Below are 15,944 nucleotides of genomic sequence, written 5' to 3' on the forward strand. Positions count from 1 at the left end.
GGTTACCATTTTTCTGCCATTATCGATGTTCTCCCTCACAGGTCATTCCCCTTTGATTACTGGGCATCTAAACTAGACACCTGGCCCGAATTGGCAGAATATGCATTACAGGAGCTCGCTTGCCCAGCTGCTAGTGTGCTCTCAGAAAGAGACTCCAGTGCTGCAGGTTCAATACTGACAGAAAAAAGGACACGTCTGGCTCCCTGAAATGTTGATGATTTAACCTTCATTAAAATGAACCAATCATGGATTTCGAATTATTTTGCCCCACCTTCCCCTGCTGACACGTAGCTTGCCAGAAACATTTCTTGTTTTTGGCCTGCTCTTACTGACTGCTCCAATTCCGCCATTTGCAGGTGCCGAATGTCCACCATAGGCCATTTGTATACCTCCCTAAATGGGCTGACTCCCCCCACAGGGCCGTGGTCACAACGTGGCGCAAGCACCCATGCGAGTGCCGTTTGCCTGGACAGGTGGGTGTGCCCACTCTTGGGCCACGGCACTGGCACAGGGTCCCTCATAGTACAATGAAGTGTCTCTGACGGTGGTGGTGCACAACCAACGTCAGACACACCGTCGTAATATGAGGGGCCCTGGGCCAGTACTGCCGCCCACGAGAGAGTGTCCCCCCCTGCTCGAACTGTGCTCTACCACTTGCAAAACTTACCTCTCCCTGCCCCACCACTGTGTAGTCTGTGCTGTTAAATCCTTAAATGGCACTGCAATAACAATTTTGTTGAAAGGATCGATGATAGTAAAAATATACAGGGGCCCTGGCCTCCATTTAGACCGCTTAATACTTTGCGCCAACTACCCCTGTCTGCAACTCTGCAGAGGAGCCCACCCCTGTACCTCGCTATGCCACCAGTTTATTTATGACCAATTCCTTGGCTGACATTTAGCCCACTTTAGTGTTTTGGCCTACTAACTGTGTCAGCCACTTCTAACAGTTGACCTTCGCTGAACAAAGCTATGCCACCTCTGTACTCCTGTTACCAATTGTGAACTGCATGTAGCCTACTCACTTATTTGTGTCAGCCTCTCAAAACAGTTGTCCTCCCACGCTGAAACAAGCTAGGCCGCCTGCTTAGTCCTGCTAGCAGTTTTGAACTGCATTTAGATACCTTTTTTTAGGTTAGGCCTCTGTCTGTCTGTCTGTCGGCGCCACACATTACAACTGTCCCCCCCCCTGCAACAAGCTAGGCCGCCTGGTTAGTCCTGCTAGCAGTTTAGAACTGCATGAAGCCACCGTTTTTTATTTTAGGCCTTTGTCTGTCTGTCTGTCGGTGCCACACATTACAACTGTCCCCCCCTGAAACAAGCTAGGCCCCCTGGTTAGTCCTGCTAGCAGTTTTGAACTGCATTTAGACACCTTTTTTTAGGTTAGGCCTCTGTCTGTCGGCACCACACATTACAACTGTCCCCCCCGAAACAAGCTAGGCCGCCTGTGTACTCTTCTTACCAATGTAGAACAGCATTTACCCTACTTATTTATTTTGTCCTAGTAACTGTGTCAGACTCTCAGAACAGTTGTCCTCCACCGCTGAACCCAGCAAGGCCGCCTGTGTACTCCTCTTACCAATTGTGAACTGCATATATTGTTCTTTTTTATTTTACGCCTACTCAGTGTGTCAGAGCCACTAATTACACTTGTCCTCCTCCGCTGAACCATGCTATGCCGACTGTGTACTCCTATTACAAATTTTGAACTGCAATTAGCCACCTTTTTTAATTGTAGGCCTACTCTGTCTGTCTGAGCCACTTATTACAGTTGTCCTCCGCTGAACAAAGCTATGCCGCCTGTATACTCCACTAACCAATTTTGAACTGCATTTTGCCTACTTTCTTATTTATGCCTACTAACTGTGTCTGCCTCCCATTACAGTTGTCCTCCACTCAACAAAGCTGAGCCTCAGTTTTCATCCGATGTCAGATATTAAACTGCATTTGGCCTACTTGTTTGGTTGGGCCTACTAACGGTGTCTGCCGCTGCTTGGTGTTCTCCTCCACTGAACAAAGCTGAGCGTCAATCTTCAGGCTTTCGGCCTATATTAGATATTAAACGGCATTTGGCCTACTAGTTTGGTTGGGCCCTACTAACTGTGTCTGCCGCTCCTTGCTTGTCTCCTCCACTGAACAAAGCTGAGCTTCAGTTTTCAGGCTTTTGGCCTATAGGAAATTTTAAACTGCATTTGACCTACTAGTTTGGTTGGGCCCTAGTAACGGTGTCTGCCGCTTCTTGCTTGTCTCCTCCACTGAACAAAGCTGAGCTTCAGTCTTCAGGCTTTCGGCCTATAGGAAATTTTAAACTGCATTTGGCCTACTAGTTTGGTTGGGCCCTAGTAATGGTGTCTGCCGCTCCTTGCTTGTCTCCTCCACTGAACAAAGCTGAGCTTCAATCTTCAGGCTTTCGGCCTATATCAGATATTAAACTGCATTTGGCCTACTAGTTTGGTTGGGCACTAGTAACGGTGTCTGCCGCTCCTTGCTTGTCTCCTCCACTGAACAAAGCTGAGCTTCAATCTTCAGGCTTTCGGCCTATATCAGATATTAAACGGCATTTGGCCTACTAGTTTGGTTGGGCCCTACTAACGTTGTCTGCCGCTCCTTGCTTGTCTCCTCCACTGAACAAAGCTGAGCTTCAGTCTTCAGGCTTTCGGCCTATAGGAAATTTTAAACTGCATTTGGCCTACTTGTTTGGTTGGGCCTACTAACGGTGTCTGCCGCTGCTTGGTGTTCTCCAATGAACAAAGCAGTGCCGCCTGTCTGCTCCTGTTACCAATTTTGAACTGCATTCAGCCTACTTTATTCTTTGGGACTATATCTCTGTTTCCTCCTCATCCTGCCCAGTGCCCAGCCACTGCTAGATGAGTCTGCTGGTACATTGACCCAGACCACTACATTCTCCTTGCACTCTACACAGCCAGAATCTGACCCTGCTGAAAGTCAGGTTCCCCTTCCCGCATACTATACCACCTTACACGGGGACAAAGAGGAAGGTGCAGATGAAAATGCAGGTTCCTTCATCAGGTGGGGGAGCATACTCGTTGGCGATGTCACTGGCACAGGGCCCCTCATAGTATGCAAAAGTGTCTCTGCCGGTGGGAGGCGCCCCCGCTGTCAAACACACCACCGTACTTTGAGAGGCCCTGTGCCAGTGCCAATGCGAACAAGTTGGCCCCCCATGCTTGCTCAGGATCACAGCACTTGCAAAGTTTTAATACTTACCTCTCCCGGCTCCACCGCCGTGACGTAGTCCGCGTTTCCTGGGCCCACAAAAAACTTGAGCCAGCCCTACCCCCCTCCCCACAACTTTAGTCAAATGACCCCCAATTTTCAATGCCTAACTATTATTATAAGGTAAATTAAGATTCACAAGCTTAAGTGACAAGAATTGATGTTTTTGACATTAAAATGGGCACTGTTGGTGTTTTCCTGTCCTCCACTCACTGCCGACTTTGATTCCCCATTGACTTACATTGGGTTTCGTGTTTCGGTCGATCCCCGACTTTTCGCGATAATCGGCCGATTTCACTCGACCCGACTTTTGAGAAAGTCGGGTTTCACGAAACCAGACTGGATCTTAAAAAAGTAAAAGTCGCTCAACCCTAGTAATAAGGGGTTAATGTCACCTTGCTATTGTAAGGTGACATTAAGCCGGGTTAATAACGGAGAGAGGTCAATTAGACGCCTATCCGTTATTAATCCAATAGTAAGAAACGGTTAATAAAACATGCACACATTAGGAAAAAGTATTTTAATATTCTTCATTTCACCATACTTACCATACTTCAGCGCCTGCAAAAAACGTAAAATAATAAACCGCATACTACCTGTCCGCCGTAGTCCAATTAATAACGAGTGTCCTACGATGATCTCCCCTATAGAACAGTGACATCGGGTGATGTCACTGCTCTATAGGACCCTCAGTGACACACTGACAGGAGACAATGGCTCCTGCAGTGTATCACTGAGGTTACCTGAGTTCAAAGTCTCACTTTATGGGAATTGCTGCCTGGGAGAATTTCTCATACAGCAATGCCATAAAGTGAGACTAGGGACTTTTTTTTTTTTACAGCGGCGGAGGAATACCTTCCTCCGTCATTGTGTTTCTGGAGCCCCTAGAGAGTGGTTGCAACAGCTGTTGCTGCCGTTCTTTATGGGAGATCGTCGTGGGACACTTGTGGATTTCTGCGGACAGGGAGTATATTGGTTGTTTGTTTTTTTCATATTTTTTGCAGATGACACTGGCTTCAGGGATCAAAATGACAAGTAATCGTGAGTATGTAATCTATGTTTAATGTACTGTATGTCTACAGTATATGTATGTCATGTATGTAATGTATGAATGTACTGTATGTAGTATGTTGTGAATTCTGTTCTCGAGCTCCCTCCTGTGGTTATGAATGGTACTTCGGCGAGTTCTGTTCATGGACTCCCTCTGGTGGCTGTGAGTGGAGCTGCTGGTTCTGAGATTCATTCTCCAGCTGATCTCGTTGAGGCCTTGGCTGGCTGCTCTATTTAACTCCACTCAGATCGTTACTTGATGCCAGCTGTCAATGTCCTAGTACTGGTTCAGTTCTCTTGGATCTTTCAGATGACCTGTCTACTTCAGCAAAAGCTAAGTTTCTGCTAGCTTATTTGTTATCATTGTTTTTTGTCCAGCTTGCTACCATGATTTTGTTCTGTTAGCTGGAAGCTCTGGGATGCAGAGTGGCACCACCGCGCCGTGAGTCGGTGCGGTGGTTTCTTTTGCACACTCTGCGTGGTTTTTTGTTAGTGTTTTATGCTGACCGCAAAGATACCTTTTCTATCCTCAGTCTGTTTAGTTAAGCCTGGCCTCCTATGCAGTATGTAGTATGTATCTAGCATGTATGTAGTATGTATGGATGTATGTAGCATGTATGTAGCATGTATGTAGTATGTATGTATGTATGTAGTATGTATGTAGCATGTATGTAGCATGTATGCAGTATGTATGTAGTATGTATGTATGTATGTATGTATGTATGTAGTATGTATGTATGTAGTATGTATGTATGTAGTATGTATGTAGTATGTAGTATGTATGTAGTATGTAGGTATGTAGTATGTAGGTATGTAGTATGTATGCAGTATGTATGTAGTATGTATGGAGTATTTTTTTTTCATCATTCAACACATTAGCCGGATGATGGGACTACTACTGTCCCATCATTGGCTAATGTGTCAATCACTGTCAGTGTAGCAGGCATCGTCCGATGGGACTTGTAGTCCCATCGGACGATGCCCGCACTGAGACACCCCGCACGCCGCACAGAGACACCCCGCACACCGCATAGAGCCCCGGCACACACGCAGAGAGCCCCACGGTCACGCACAGACACTGCGCACAGAGACACCCCACACGCCGCAGACACCCTGCACGCCGCACAGAGACCCCGCACAGAGACACCCCCCACGCCGCACAGAGACATGCCGCACAGAGACCCCCCGCACGCCGCATAGAACCCCGACACACACGCAGAGAGCCCGACGGTCACGCACAGACACTGCCCGCACAAGCACACACGCAGTCTCTGCCCACGCATCGCCCACACTTCATTTTACTGCATAATTTCACTATAGGAACTTCCGATTCCGATTTCCGATATGGCAAAAATATCGGAACTCTGTATCGGAATTCCGATACAGCGAATATCGGCCGATACCTGATATTTGCAGTATCGGAATGCTCAACACTACTAACAATACATACACATTATGTATATAAATCAATAATACATATGAAAATAAGAAACTTTGTAACATATCAGAGAAATCCTCCTAATTATCAATTCACAGGCAAAATCTGTCTTCAATCAATCTAAATACATAATTTAAAACATAAAAAAAACTTCTGCATTAGGAACTTGTGATTTTATTTAAATGAATAATTTGGTTTAAACCCAAATGTAAATACTGCTTGATATTACACATTCATTGTTTAGGGTGTGAAAGGAGACAAAGGAAATAGTGGGTCAACTGGAAAGCCTGGGAGATCTGTGAGTATATATTTTAAATAAAATGTTTTTTTTTGCAATATTATTAATAGTGTCGTTTGGATTTTGATTATCAGTCTTCCATTTTAAAAGGGAGAGCAAGGAATACATGGAAAAGATGGCATGCCAGGCTACCATGGAGAGAAGGTAATTTTCCATATTTTTTACATTTAGCACAGCTAACTACTATGCACAATATGTGTTTAGAATTGTGAACACTGTGAGATAAAATACAACTGCAAGTTGTTAGTGCAAATATCTTTTTGTGTATCCTTTGTTTGCATGGCCTTTTAGTGAGCGTGTAGATATTTCATGAAAATATTATTACTTGCCGAATTTATCATAAAAATCACAGAGGGGTGAAGGAACTAGGTTGCATAACCATATGTTTGGCATATGTTTGAAAAATTAAAAAATCCCTGAGGAGTTGAGGAATTTGGATGAAACATTTAGGGACACTGGGGATACATACAGGGGAAAGGAGCTGTCCTTGTCAATGAGCTGAGACTTGGAGGTAATTTACAGCATTGATTAGGATCCTAAACCCTGTAGGAATAAATCTAGCCTCTCTTGTACAGAGTATGTGCTGTCTCATCATTATGTGCATATCACTTAATCTTTATAATTAGTATAAACTTTTTTCACAGTTTTTATGTGACTTAAAGGGAATAGGTAAAATATGCATGTCGGCGGTAATGCACTCCGTGAATTTCAGTTTAAACTACTAGTGTTTAAATTAATGTGAATAATTGGAGATACATGACTATATCCAAAGTCATTTTCCCTACTATTATCCTGTGGATGAATACCTGCTGGCACCTGCAATATATGTTGGCATGTAGTCAAGGCTTAGCCTTTAAATGCATTAAAAAAAAGTGTTCCCGTTTTATTTCAATAAGATGATTAACTCTGTTCTTGAAATAGCTATTGCAGCATCTGAGAAGATTGAAATATGGAGAGTGCTGCCTTTGTAACCCATTAGCCTCTCACAATGCGATCACTAGGTTTAAATGGGTTACCATTAGTGATGATCGAATAGTGAAATATTCAGATTTGGGAAAATCGTCACAAATAATTTCTAGTATTCGTAACGAATGCAATGCAAGTCAATAGGAAAGCAGAATATTTTTCTGCTGGACCCAACAAACGGGTCTGTGGGCCTGAGAAAAAATCTGAAATGGATGGGAAAGAGCTAAAACTAAATGGGAACAGCATGGAGAAGATGCCTGCATGCCTTTCTGACTCGCATATGGTATCTGGGAATAAGGTTGTCAGACTATTGCATCGGTTATATGGATTTTTAAAAATACCTACCAAACAAACCAAACATTTTTTTTAAAGGGAAACATGCTAAGAAACATTATTTCCCTCATAATTACCGCATATACTCGAGTATACGCCGACCCGAATATAATCCGAGGCACCTAATTTTGCCATGGAAAACTGGGTAAGCTTATTGACTCGAGTATAAACCGGGTATGCATTGTCCCCTCATCCCTGTCCTGCTATGTGTGGCTCCCCCATCACTGTCTTGGCATGTGGCTCTGCCTTCCTGTCCTGGTAAGTGTGGCTCCCCCCCTCCTGTCCTGCTATGTGTGGCTCCCACTCGTCCTGTCCTGGTATGTGTGGCTCCCCCTGTTGTATGCATGGCTCCCCGATCCCGCATGACTCACCCCCCATCCCATTGTTGTATGCATGGCTCACTCCCCTCCGTCCTACTCACTCTCCTCACGCCGTCACTGCATCTCCGTTGTCCCAGCGTGGCAGCTTTCCTGTGCTGAGCGGTCACATGGTACCACTCATTAAGGTAATGAATACGTGCTCCATGCCTATGAGAGTGGAGATGCGTGCATATTAATTACTTTAATGAGCGGTACCACATAACTGCTCAGCAGAGGAAGAGCCACCGGGACGGAGATGCATGGACGGAGATGCAGCGACTACACCAGGGAAATGAGTATGATGTCTTCTGTTAGCCAGCTACTGCCGCTGCTCCGCAGCTCCCCCTCCCCCGCTGGCTTTCTGGTCAATGACTCGTGTATAAGCCGAAGGGGGCATTTTCAGCACACAAAAAGTGCTAAAAATCTTGGCTTATATACGAGTATATACACTACATGTATATAATGCGAAATAAAAAAATAAAATAAAAATAATAATTTATACCTCACATTTAGCATATATTCACACAGAGCGTTTTGGCTTTATTTTTTTACTCTAACATTTGTGAGGGATCTTACTCCTACATTTGGGAGGACCCTCCCTGATCTCAAATAGTTAGCAAGATAGTGTAATACATATTCCCCATCCCTTTACAATGCAATTTCAAATATGCCCATTTGAATTTTGGGCATCGCCCGCTACCACCACCATGTCCACCACCATGTCATTATGCGGCCTTCGCTGGCAATTAGCAGAGTGCCACCATGTGCTGTGAAACCTGCATTTTGTAAGGTCCACAGTTCATTTTTGCCACCGGATCCCAATGGAACCACTGTCATAGTGGGTGAAGCCCTTGTACGGTGAATATAATACAGAAGTTGGGGGAGCTGTATCATCAATATCAGTAAATTGGATTCTAGCAGACACTAAAAGTATTAGAATTAAATTCGGAATACAGTGTATGCAAGCAAGGGCCTGCATTGAGGTCAGTCTTTCAGGCCTGAAACCCTTGTCTGGAACATGTACAAGCCTCATTTTACTTGGAGGCGGCCTCCTCAAGGGAAAGAGACAGAGGTGCCATTGACCAATCTGCACAAGCCTACGCACTTTGTTAGGACTGGCGGAATACACCAAAAAATAATTAGAGATGATATAAGGTGCGTTCGTTCGCAGTCCGGGGTCCACCGTGCAGCTAAGTCACCTGCTGCTTGGTAATGACAGACTATATGGTGGTATAATGTGAGTACACACATGGGTTAGCTTCACTCGGTATGAAGGAAGTAAACCCTGTTGTGTCACAGGGCAGCAATACTGCACAGAGAATGCAAGCAAGGCGACACAGAACTCTGCCCCAAGACTCAGGGTAAGAGTCCCTCTAGATCTCTTGAGCTCGACACCGCTGCTGTGGTGCCAGGGAATCAATTAAACTAAACATTTACGGCACAGGAGTGCATGCATCACTGCTCTGGTGGACACCAATAGCCACCCTAACCAGGGCCAGGAAAGCGCACTATCTGCGCTCGGTGCCACTCTGACGGTCGCTGCTAACTAGATTAGTATCTTGCGCTAATGTGCATGATAGCACTGTTGGGTGCTAGGTAGCTCTACCATTCGCGAGCAGGCAACAACACTAGGGATGGGAATGATTCGGAGCTTTCATCCATCGACAGCAGTAGCGTAGCTACTGGGGGGGCAGAGGGGGCCGTCGCCCCGGGCCCTGTCACATGAAGGGGCCCACTGGGAGCCAGGGCAGGGCCACTTCTGTGAGGAGGAGGCAGAACACCACATAGGAGCAGAGCAGTATAATGTCTGCTCCCATCTGACAAGCTGCACGCTGCTAGCACAGTGGCGGCTGCAGTCTCCCCCCTGCAGTGAATAGTTTCGCCCGTCTGACCTGATCATGAAGCTTTTCCCCTGCTGCAGTTTTCCTCACTCTGTGCACGCTGGGATTGGCTCAGGCACGCTGGGTCCTAGTGCCCACACCTTGCATTTCAACACTTCCTGGTCCTGCCTGCAGTGCAAACGTTACCAGTAAGTGCTGGGGATGGAACTTATTAGGGTTATTAAATTCAGGTATGTCACTGTGAGACCGTTGGGGTATTGTGGGGGCTGAAAGTGAGTGAGGGGAGACAGGGCACTGGGGGGTGAATGTGAGACCATTTGGGGGTTGTGAGGGCAGAAGGTGGGTGAGGTGGGACAGGGCACTGAGGGGTGGATGTGAGATGATGGGGGTACTGTGGGGGAGGGGGGACAGGGTACTTGGGGCTGAATATTATAATGTTTAGTTCTGATATTATATGTGCTCCATCACATAATATTTGCTGTCTGGGGAGGCTGGAGATGGGGGGTAGGGGGCTTTTGATACGGACCACCTGGGTCTTTTATGAGTATTAGTATAAGGAGCCCCCATACAGTAACCAAGAGCTGCATCACATGTACAGCACCATTCCAGCATTATTTTTTATTTCATTGCTGGAGCGGTGCTGACAATCCGCGTCCCCTGCCCTCTGTCTGATACTCACCTTCTGGCGTCTTCATCTGTTTTAGTCTCCGCTCGGCTCCATCTCCTGCAGTTTGTGACCTGTCCGAGGCTCCAGTGTTTCATGGAGCAGCGCAGAGGTCACTAATCAGTGTGAGTCTGTGGGAGCCTCGTTCTGGCCTCTTTCTCACTCTCAGGCTATGAGCACACGGTGCGGATTGGCCGCTGCGGATCTGCAGCAGTTTTCCATCTGGTTTACAGTACCATGTAAACCTATGGAAAACCAAATCCGCAGTGCACATGGTGCGGAAAATACCACAAGGAAACGCTGCGTTTTATTTTCTGCAGCATGTCAATTCTTTTTGAGGATTCCGCAGCGTTTTACATCTGCTCCTGTATAGGAATCCGCAGGTGGTAAAACGCAGGTGAAATCTGCACAAAAAGCACAGGAAATCCGCGGGAAATCTGCACAAATCCGCAACAAGTGCACATAGCCTCATAGTCTTACATTGAGCGCTTGTGACTTAGCTTCTCACTTCTGGCCAGTCAGAAGCTGCGCTCACAAGTTTGAGCCGCGGCACTGCAGCAGTGCCACAAAATAGTGAATACGCCGGAGGATGAGTAAATGACCGGGGCATCCAAATCATGACAGGGAGCTGTGAGTCCATCACACTGTGTATATGGGAGCTGCGGGTCCATCATACTGTGTATAAGGGAGCTGTGCACACATAATACTGTGTATATGGGAGCTGCAAGTCCATTATACTGTGTATACGGGCGCTGTGAGTCCATCATACTGTGTATAAGGGAGCTGTGAGTCCATCATATTGTGTATAAGGAAGCTGTGCACACATAATACTGTGTATATGGGAGCTGCAAGTCCATTATACTGTGTATACGGGCGCTGTGAGTCCATCATACTGTGTATAAGGGAGCTGCGGGTCCATCATACTGTGTATACGGGAGCTGTGCACACATAATACTGTGTATATGGGAGCTGCAAGTCCATTATACTGTGTATACGTGCGCTGTGAGTCCATCATACTGTGTATAAGGGAGCTGTGAGTCCATCATATTGTGTATAAGGAAGCTGTGCACACATAATACTGTGTATATGGGAGCTGCAAGTCCATTATACTGTGTATACGGGCACTGTGAGTCCATCATACTGTGTATAAGGGAGCTGCGGGTCCATCATACTGTGTATACGGGAGCTGTGGGCCCATCATACTGTGTATAAGGGAGCTGTGAGTCCATCATACTGTGTATAAGGGAGCTGTGGGCCCATCATACTGTGTATAAGGGAGCTGTGAGTCCATCATACTGTGTATAAGGGAGCTGCGGGCCCATCATACTGTGTATACGGGAGCTGTGAGTCCATCATACTGTATATAAGGGAGCTGTGAGTCCATCATACTGTGTATAAGGGAGCTGTGGGCCAATCATACTGTGTATACGGGAGCTGTGAGTCCATCATACTGTATATAAGGGAGCTGTGAGTCCATCATACTGTGCATACGGGAGCTGTGCACACATAATACTGTGTATATGGGAGCTGTAAGTCCATTATACTGTGTATACGGGCGCTGTGAGTCCATCATACTGTGTATAAGGGAGCTGTGAGTCCATCATATTGTGTATAAGGAAGCTGTGCACACATAATACTGTGTATATGGGAGCTGCAAGTCCATTATACTGTGTGTACGGGCGCTGTGAGTCCATCATACTGTGTATAAGGGAGCTGCGGGTCCATCATACTGTGTATACGGGAGCTGTGCACACATAATACTGTGTATATGGGAGCTGCAAGTCCATTATACTGTGTATACGGGCGCTGTGAGTCCATCATACTGTGCATAAGGGAGCTGTGAGTCCATCATATTGTGTATAAGGAAGCTGTGCACACATAATACTGTGTATATGGGAGCTGCAAGTCCATTATACTGTGTATACGGGCGCTGTGAGTCCATCATACTGTGTATAAGGGAGCTGCGGGTCCATCATACTGTGTATACGGGAGCTGTGAGCCCATCATACTGTGTATAAGGGAGCTGCGTGCCCATCATACTGTGTATAAGGGAGCTGCGGGCCCATCATACTGTGTATACGGGAGCTGCGGGCCCATCATACTGTGTACAGGGGAACGGTAAGGGACATCATACTGTGTATAAGGGAGCTGCGGGCCCATCATACTGTGTATAGGAAACTGTGAAGGCATATTGTGCATATGGGAGCTGTTGGCCCATTACACTGTATATAGGGGAGCTCTGGGGGGCATTATACTTTCTCTAGTGGAGTTCTGTCAGCATTATACTGTGTATAGGGGAGCATTGGGCTCATACTATCTATAGGGGAGCAGTGGGAACATCATGCGGTGTATACGGGAGTTATAGAATCATCATACTGTGTATAGGGGAGCTGTGGGGCCTTAGACTGTGTATAATGGAGCAGTACATGGGGGAACTTAGGGAACATTATTAAATGTTAATTGGGCACTTAAGCATTATTGTTATAGGGGCACCCAGAGTATTGTGACCATCAAAGTTGCATATGGTCACAATATGGCGGTAAAGTCAATGTTCGTTTTTGTATATAGATTTATTTTCAATAACAGTAGGGTCATATTGTGAGGTTCCCCTATATTCACAATTAGAGTGCACAACCGTAGCTGTAATCAGGGTTAGCTGGTTAGGGGCCCACTCAGATGTTTCGCCCCCCTTAAGTTGAAACCCTAGCTACGCCTCTGATCGACAGGCATTCATACACACACACAAGTTAACAAGTTTTACACTAGCGCATGGCCAAGCGGCCATGAGAACCTTTTATAGTCGTAGCCCTCCGGGACCTTTCTGATGGTCCAATAGGAGCAGCAACAGGACCTGAGCATGTGACCCCGACCTCCAATGGGAGGTTGTCCCGTGGGCATGCTCAGCCTGGGAAAAGCAGGACTTAGTCCCTGAAATGCCTGCTCGCTGCTGATCAGTGCTGGCTACAAAGGCAGAGCCTGCAAAGGCAGAGCCCGGCAAAGGCAGCAGTACCCAAGCGCACAGTATCAGCTTGAGTCAGGTGCTGGGATCGACGTCTCTGCTGAGCAGGTTCCACTGTGGCTGGAGGAGAATGGGAGACCGCAGTGGACATGGTTTGAGATTCCCCCTGTGCAGCGGTGGGAACTCAACACCTAGCACGCTTTTTCTGGAAACTACCCAACCAGGCAGAATGTATCTTTTGCTTGGCTTTGAGCAACAATGAAGTAATTAGATGATATGTCCCAGAGAGTGTCAAGGTCTGTGGAGAGCATTACTCAGGTGACAGGCAGTGCTACAGAGGACAGATAAAGGCCTTAGCATGGTAATGACCATGTTCCAATATGTGTAAGGCTTCGGCCTGAATAGGTCTGTGGACCATATTAACCCAGTCTCTTAGGCGTGCTTAAAATATACAAAAACTGGCCAATACCCACCACCATTTTTTTGTAAGGACCCAAATATAGAAAATGTAATGGAAGCAACAGTTTAATAAAGAGACACAAGTCTCATTTAGGAGCCTGGAAAAGTCAGCAATGGTCTTTGTCCAGCACCGGACAATGTAAATTGCCAAGGAAAATGTATTCCCTTATCTAACTAAAAATTTGTGAACAGACATATACAGGTCCTTCTCAAAAAATTAGCATATAGTGTTAAATTTCATTATTTACCATAATGTAGTGATTACAATTAAACTTTCATATATTATAGATTCATTATCCACCAACTGAAATTTGTCAGGTCTTTTATTGTTTTAATACTGATGATTTTGGCCTACAACTCCTGATAACCCAAAAAACCTGTCTCAATAAATTAGCATATTTCAACCGTCCAATCAAATAAAAGTGTTTTTTAATAACAAACAAAAAAAACATCAAATAATAATGTTCAGTTATGTACTCAATACTTGGTCGGGAATCCTTTGGCAGAAATGACTGCTTCAATGCGGCGTGGCATGGAGGCAATCAGCCTGTGACACTGCTGAGATGTTATGGAGGCCCAGGATGCTTCAATAGCGGCCTTAAGCTCATCCAGAGTGTTGGGTCTTGCGTCTCTCAACTTTCTCTTCACAATATCCCACAGATTCTCTATGGGGTTCAGGTCAGGAGAGTTGGCAGGCCAATTGAGCACAGTAATACCATGGTCAGTAAACCATTTACCAGTGGCTTTGGCACTGTGAGCAGGTGCCAGGAAGCATGAAGTGCTCCAAAATCTCCTGATAGCTAGCTGCATTGACCCTGCCCTTGATGAAACACAGTGGACCAACACCAGCAGCTGACATGGCACCCCACACCATCACTGACTGGGTACTTGACACTGGACTTCAGGCATTTTGGCATTTCCTTCTCCCCAGTCTTCCTCCAGACTCTGGCACCTTGATTTCCGAATGACATGCAAAATTTGCTTTCATCAGAAAAAAGTACTTGGGACCACTTAGCAACAGTCCAGTGCTGCTTCTCTGTAGCCCAGGTCAGGCGCTTCTGCCGCTGTTTATGGTTCAAAAGTGGCTTTACCTGGGGAATGCGGCACCTGTAGCCCATTTCCTGCACACGCCTGTGCACGGTGGCTCTGGATGTTTCCACACCAGACTCAGTCCACTGCTTCCTCAGGTTCCCCAAGGTCTGGAATCGGTCCTTCTCCACAATCTTCCTCAGGGTCCGGTCACCTCTTCTCGTTGTACAGCGTTTTCTGCCACATTGTTTCCTTCCAACAGACTTACCATTGAGGTGCCTTGATACAGCACTCTGGGAACAGCCTATTTGTTGAGAAATTTCTTTCTGGGTCTTACCCTCTTGCTTGAGGGTGTCAATGATGGTCTTCTTGACATCTGTCAGGTCGCTAGTCTTACCCATGATGGGGTTTTTGAGTAATGAACCAGGCAGGGAGTTTTTAAAAGCCTCAGGTATCTTTTGCATGTGTTTAGAGTTAATTAGTTGATTCAGAAGATTAGGGTAATAGGTCGTTTAGAGAACCTTTTCTTGATATGCTAATTTATTGAGACAGGTTTTTTGGGTTATCAGGAGTTGTAGGCCAAAATCATCAGTATTAAAACAATAAAAGACCTGACAAATTTCAGTTGGTGGATAATGAATCTATAATATATGAAAGTTTAATTGTAATCATTACATTATGGTAAATAATGAAATTTAACACTATATGCTAATTTTTTGAGAAGGACCTGTATGCTGACAAGGGACAACTGAACGCTGCGCTGGGACAACAAACTGGATGTGGTTGATGACTGTTGAGTTTGTGCAACTGCAGGTTGTGAACTGGAGGCCTCAGCGCCTCCTTCCTGGACAGCAGAGTTAGAACAATGTAGCACAGGGGAAGGGCCAATGGTTTCACTGTCAGAAACAGATTTTGTACCCAGGCATTCTGCCAACCTAATGGGGTGCTGTGTATATGAGCAGAATATGGTGTATGCTAACAGAGGTATCATGTCAAATTTCCCTCTATATTGTGTAAGGCTGAAACATGAAGAATTGTGTGAAGCATATTAATGTATTTATGTTCCAAAATGTCCAAGTGCAGACCCAAAAAACAACATCAGTCTACCAGATAGACTCTTAACCCCTTCAAGTCGCAGCCCTTTTTTGTATTTGCGTTTTTGTTTTTCGCTCCCCTCCTTCCCAGAGCCATATCTTTTTTATTTTTCTGTAAATATGGCCATGTGAGGGCTTGTTTTTTCCAGGACAAGTTGTTGAACGACAACATTGGTTTTACCATGTTGTATACTAGAAAACGGGAAAAAAATTCCAA

At 45.7% G+C, this 15,944-nt stretch overlaps 1 protein-coding gene across 1 annotated transcript in view; it reads left to right on the plus strand.

The window, feature by feature from the left end:
* Window positions 1-15,944, plus strand: part of COL21A1 (collagen type XXI alpha 1 chain) — a 614,795-nt gene that overhangs the window by 383,687 nt on the left and 215,164 nt on the right. The window contains exons 14-15 of the mRNA XM_077290009.1: window positions 5,970-6,023; window positions 6,114-6,167. Coding sequence (XP_077146124.1) covers window positions 5,970-6,023; window positions 6,114-6,167 — 108 coding nt within the window. The remainder of the gene's footprint in view (window positions 1-5,969; window positions 6,024-6,113; window positions 6,168-15,944) is intronic.

Source organism: Ranitomeya variabilis, chromosome 2 (assembly GCF_051348905.1).
Source record: "Ranitomeya variabilis isolate aRanVar5 chromosome 2, aRanVar5.hap1, whole genome shotgun sequence".
NCBI classification, from domain to species: domain Eukaryota; kingdom Metazoa; phylum Chordata; class Amphibia; order Anura; family Dendrobatidae; genus Ranitomeya; species Ranitomeya variabilis.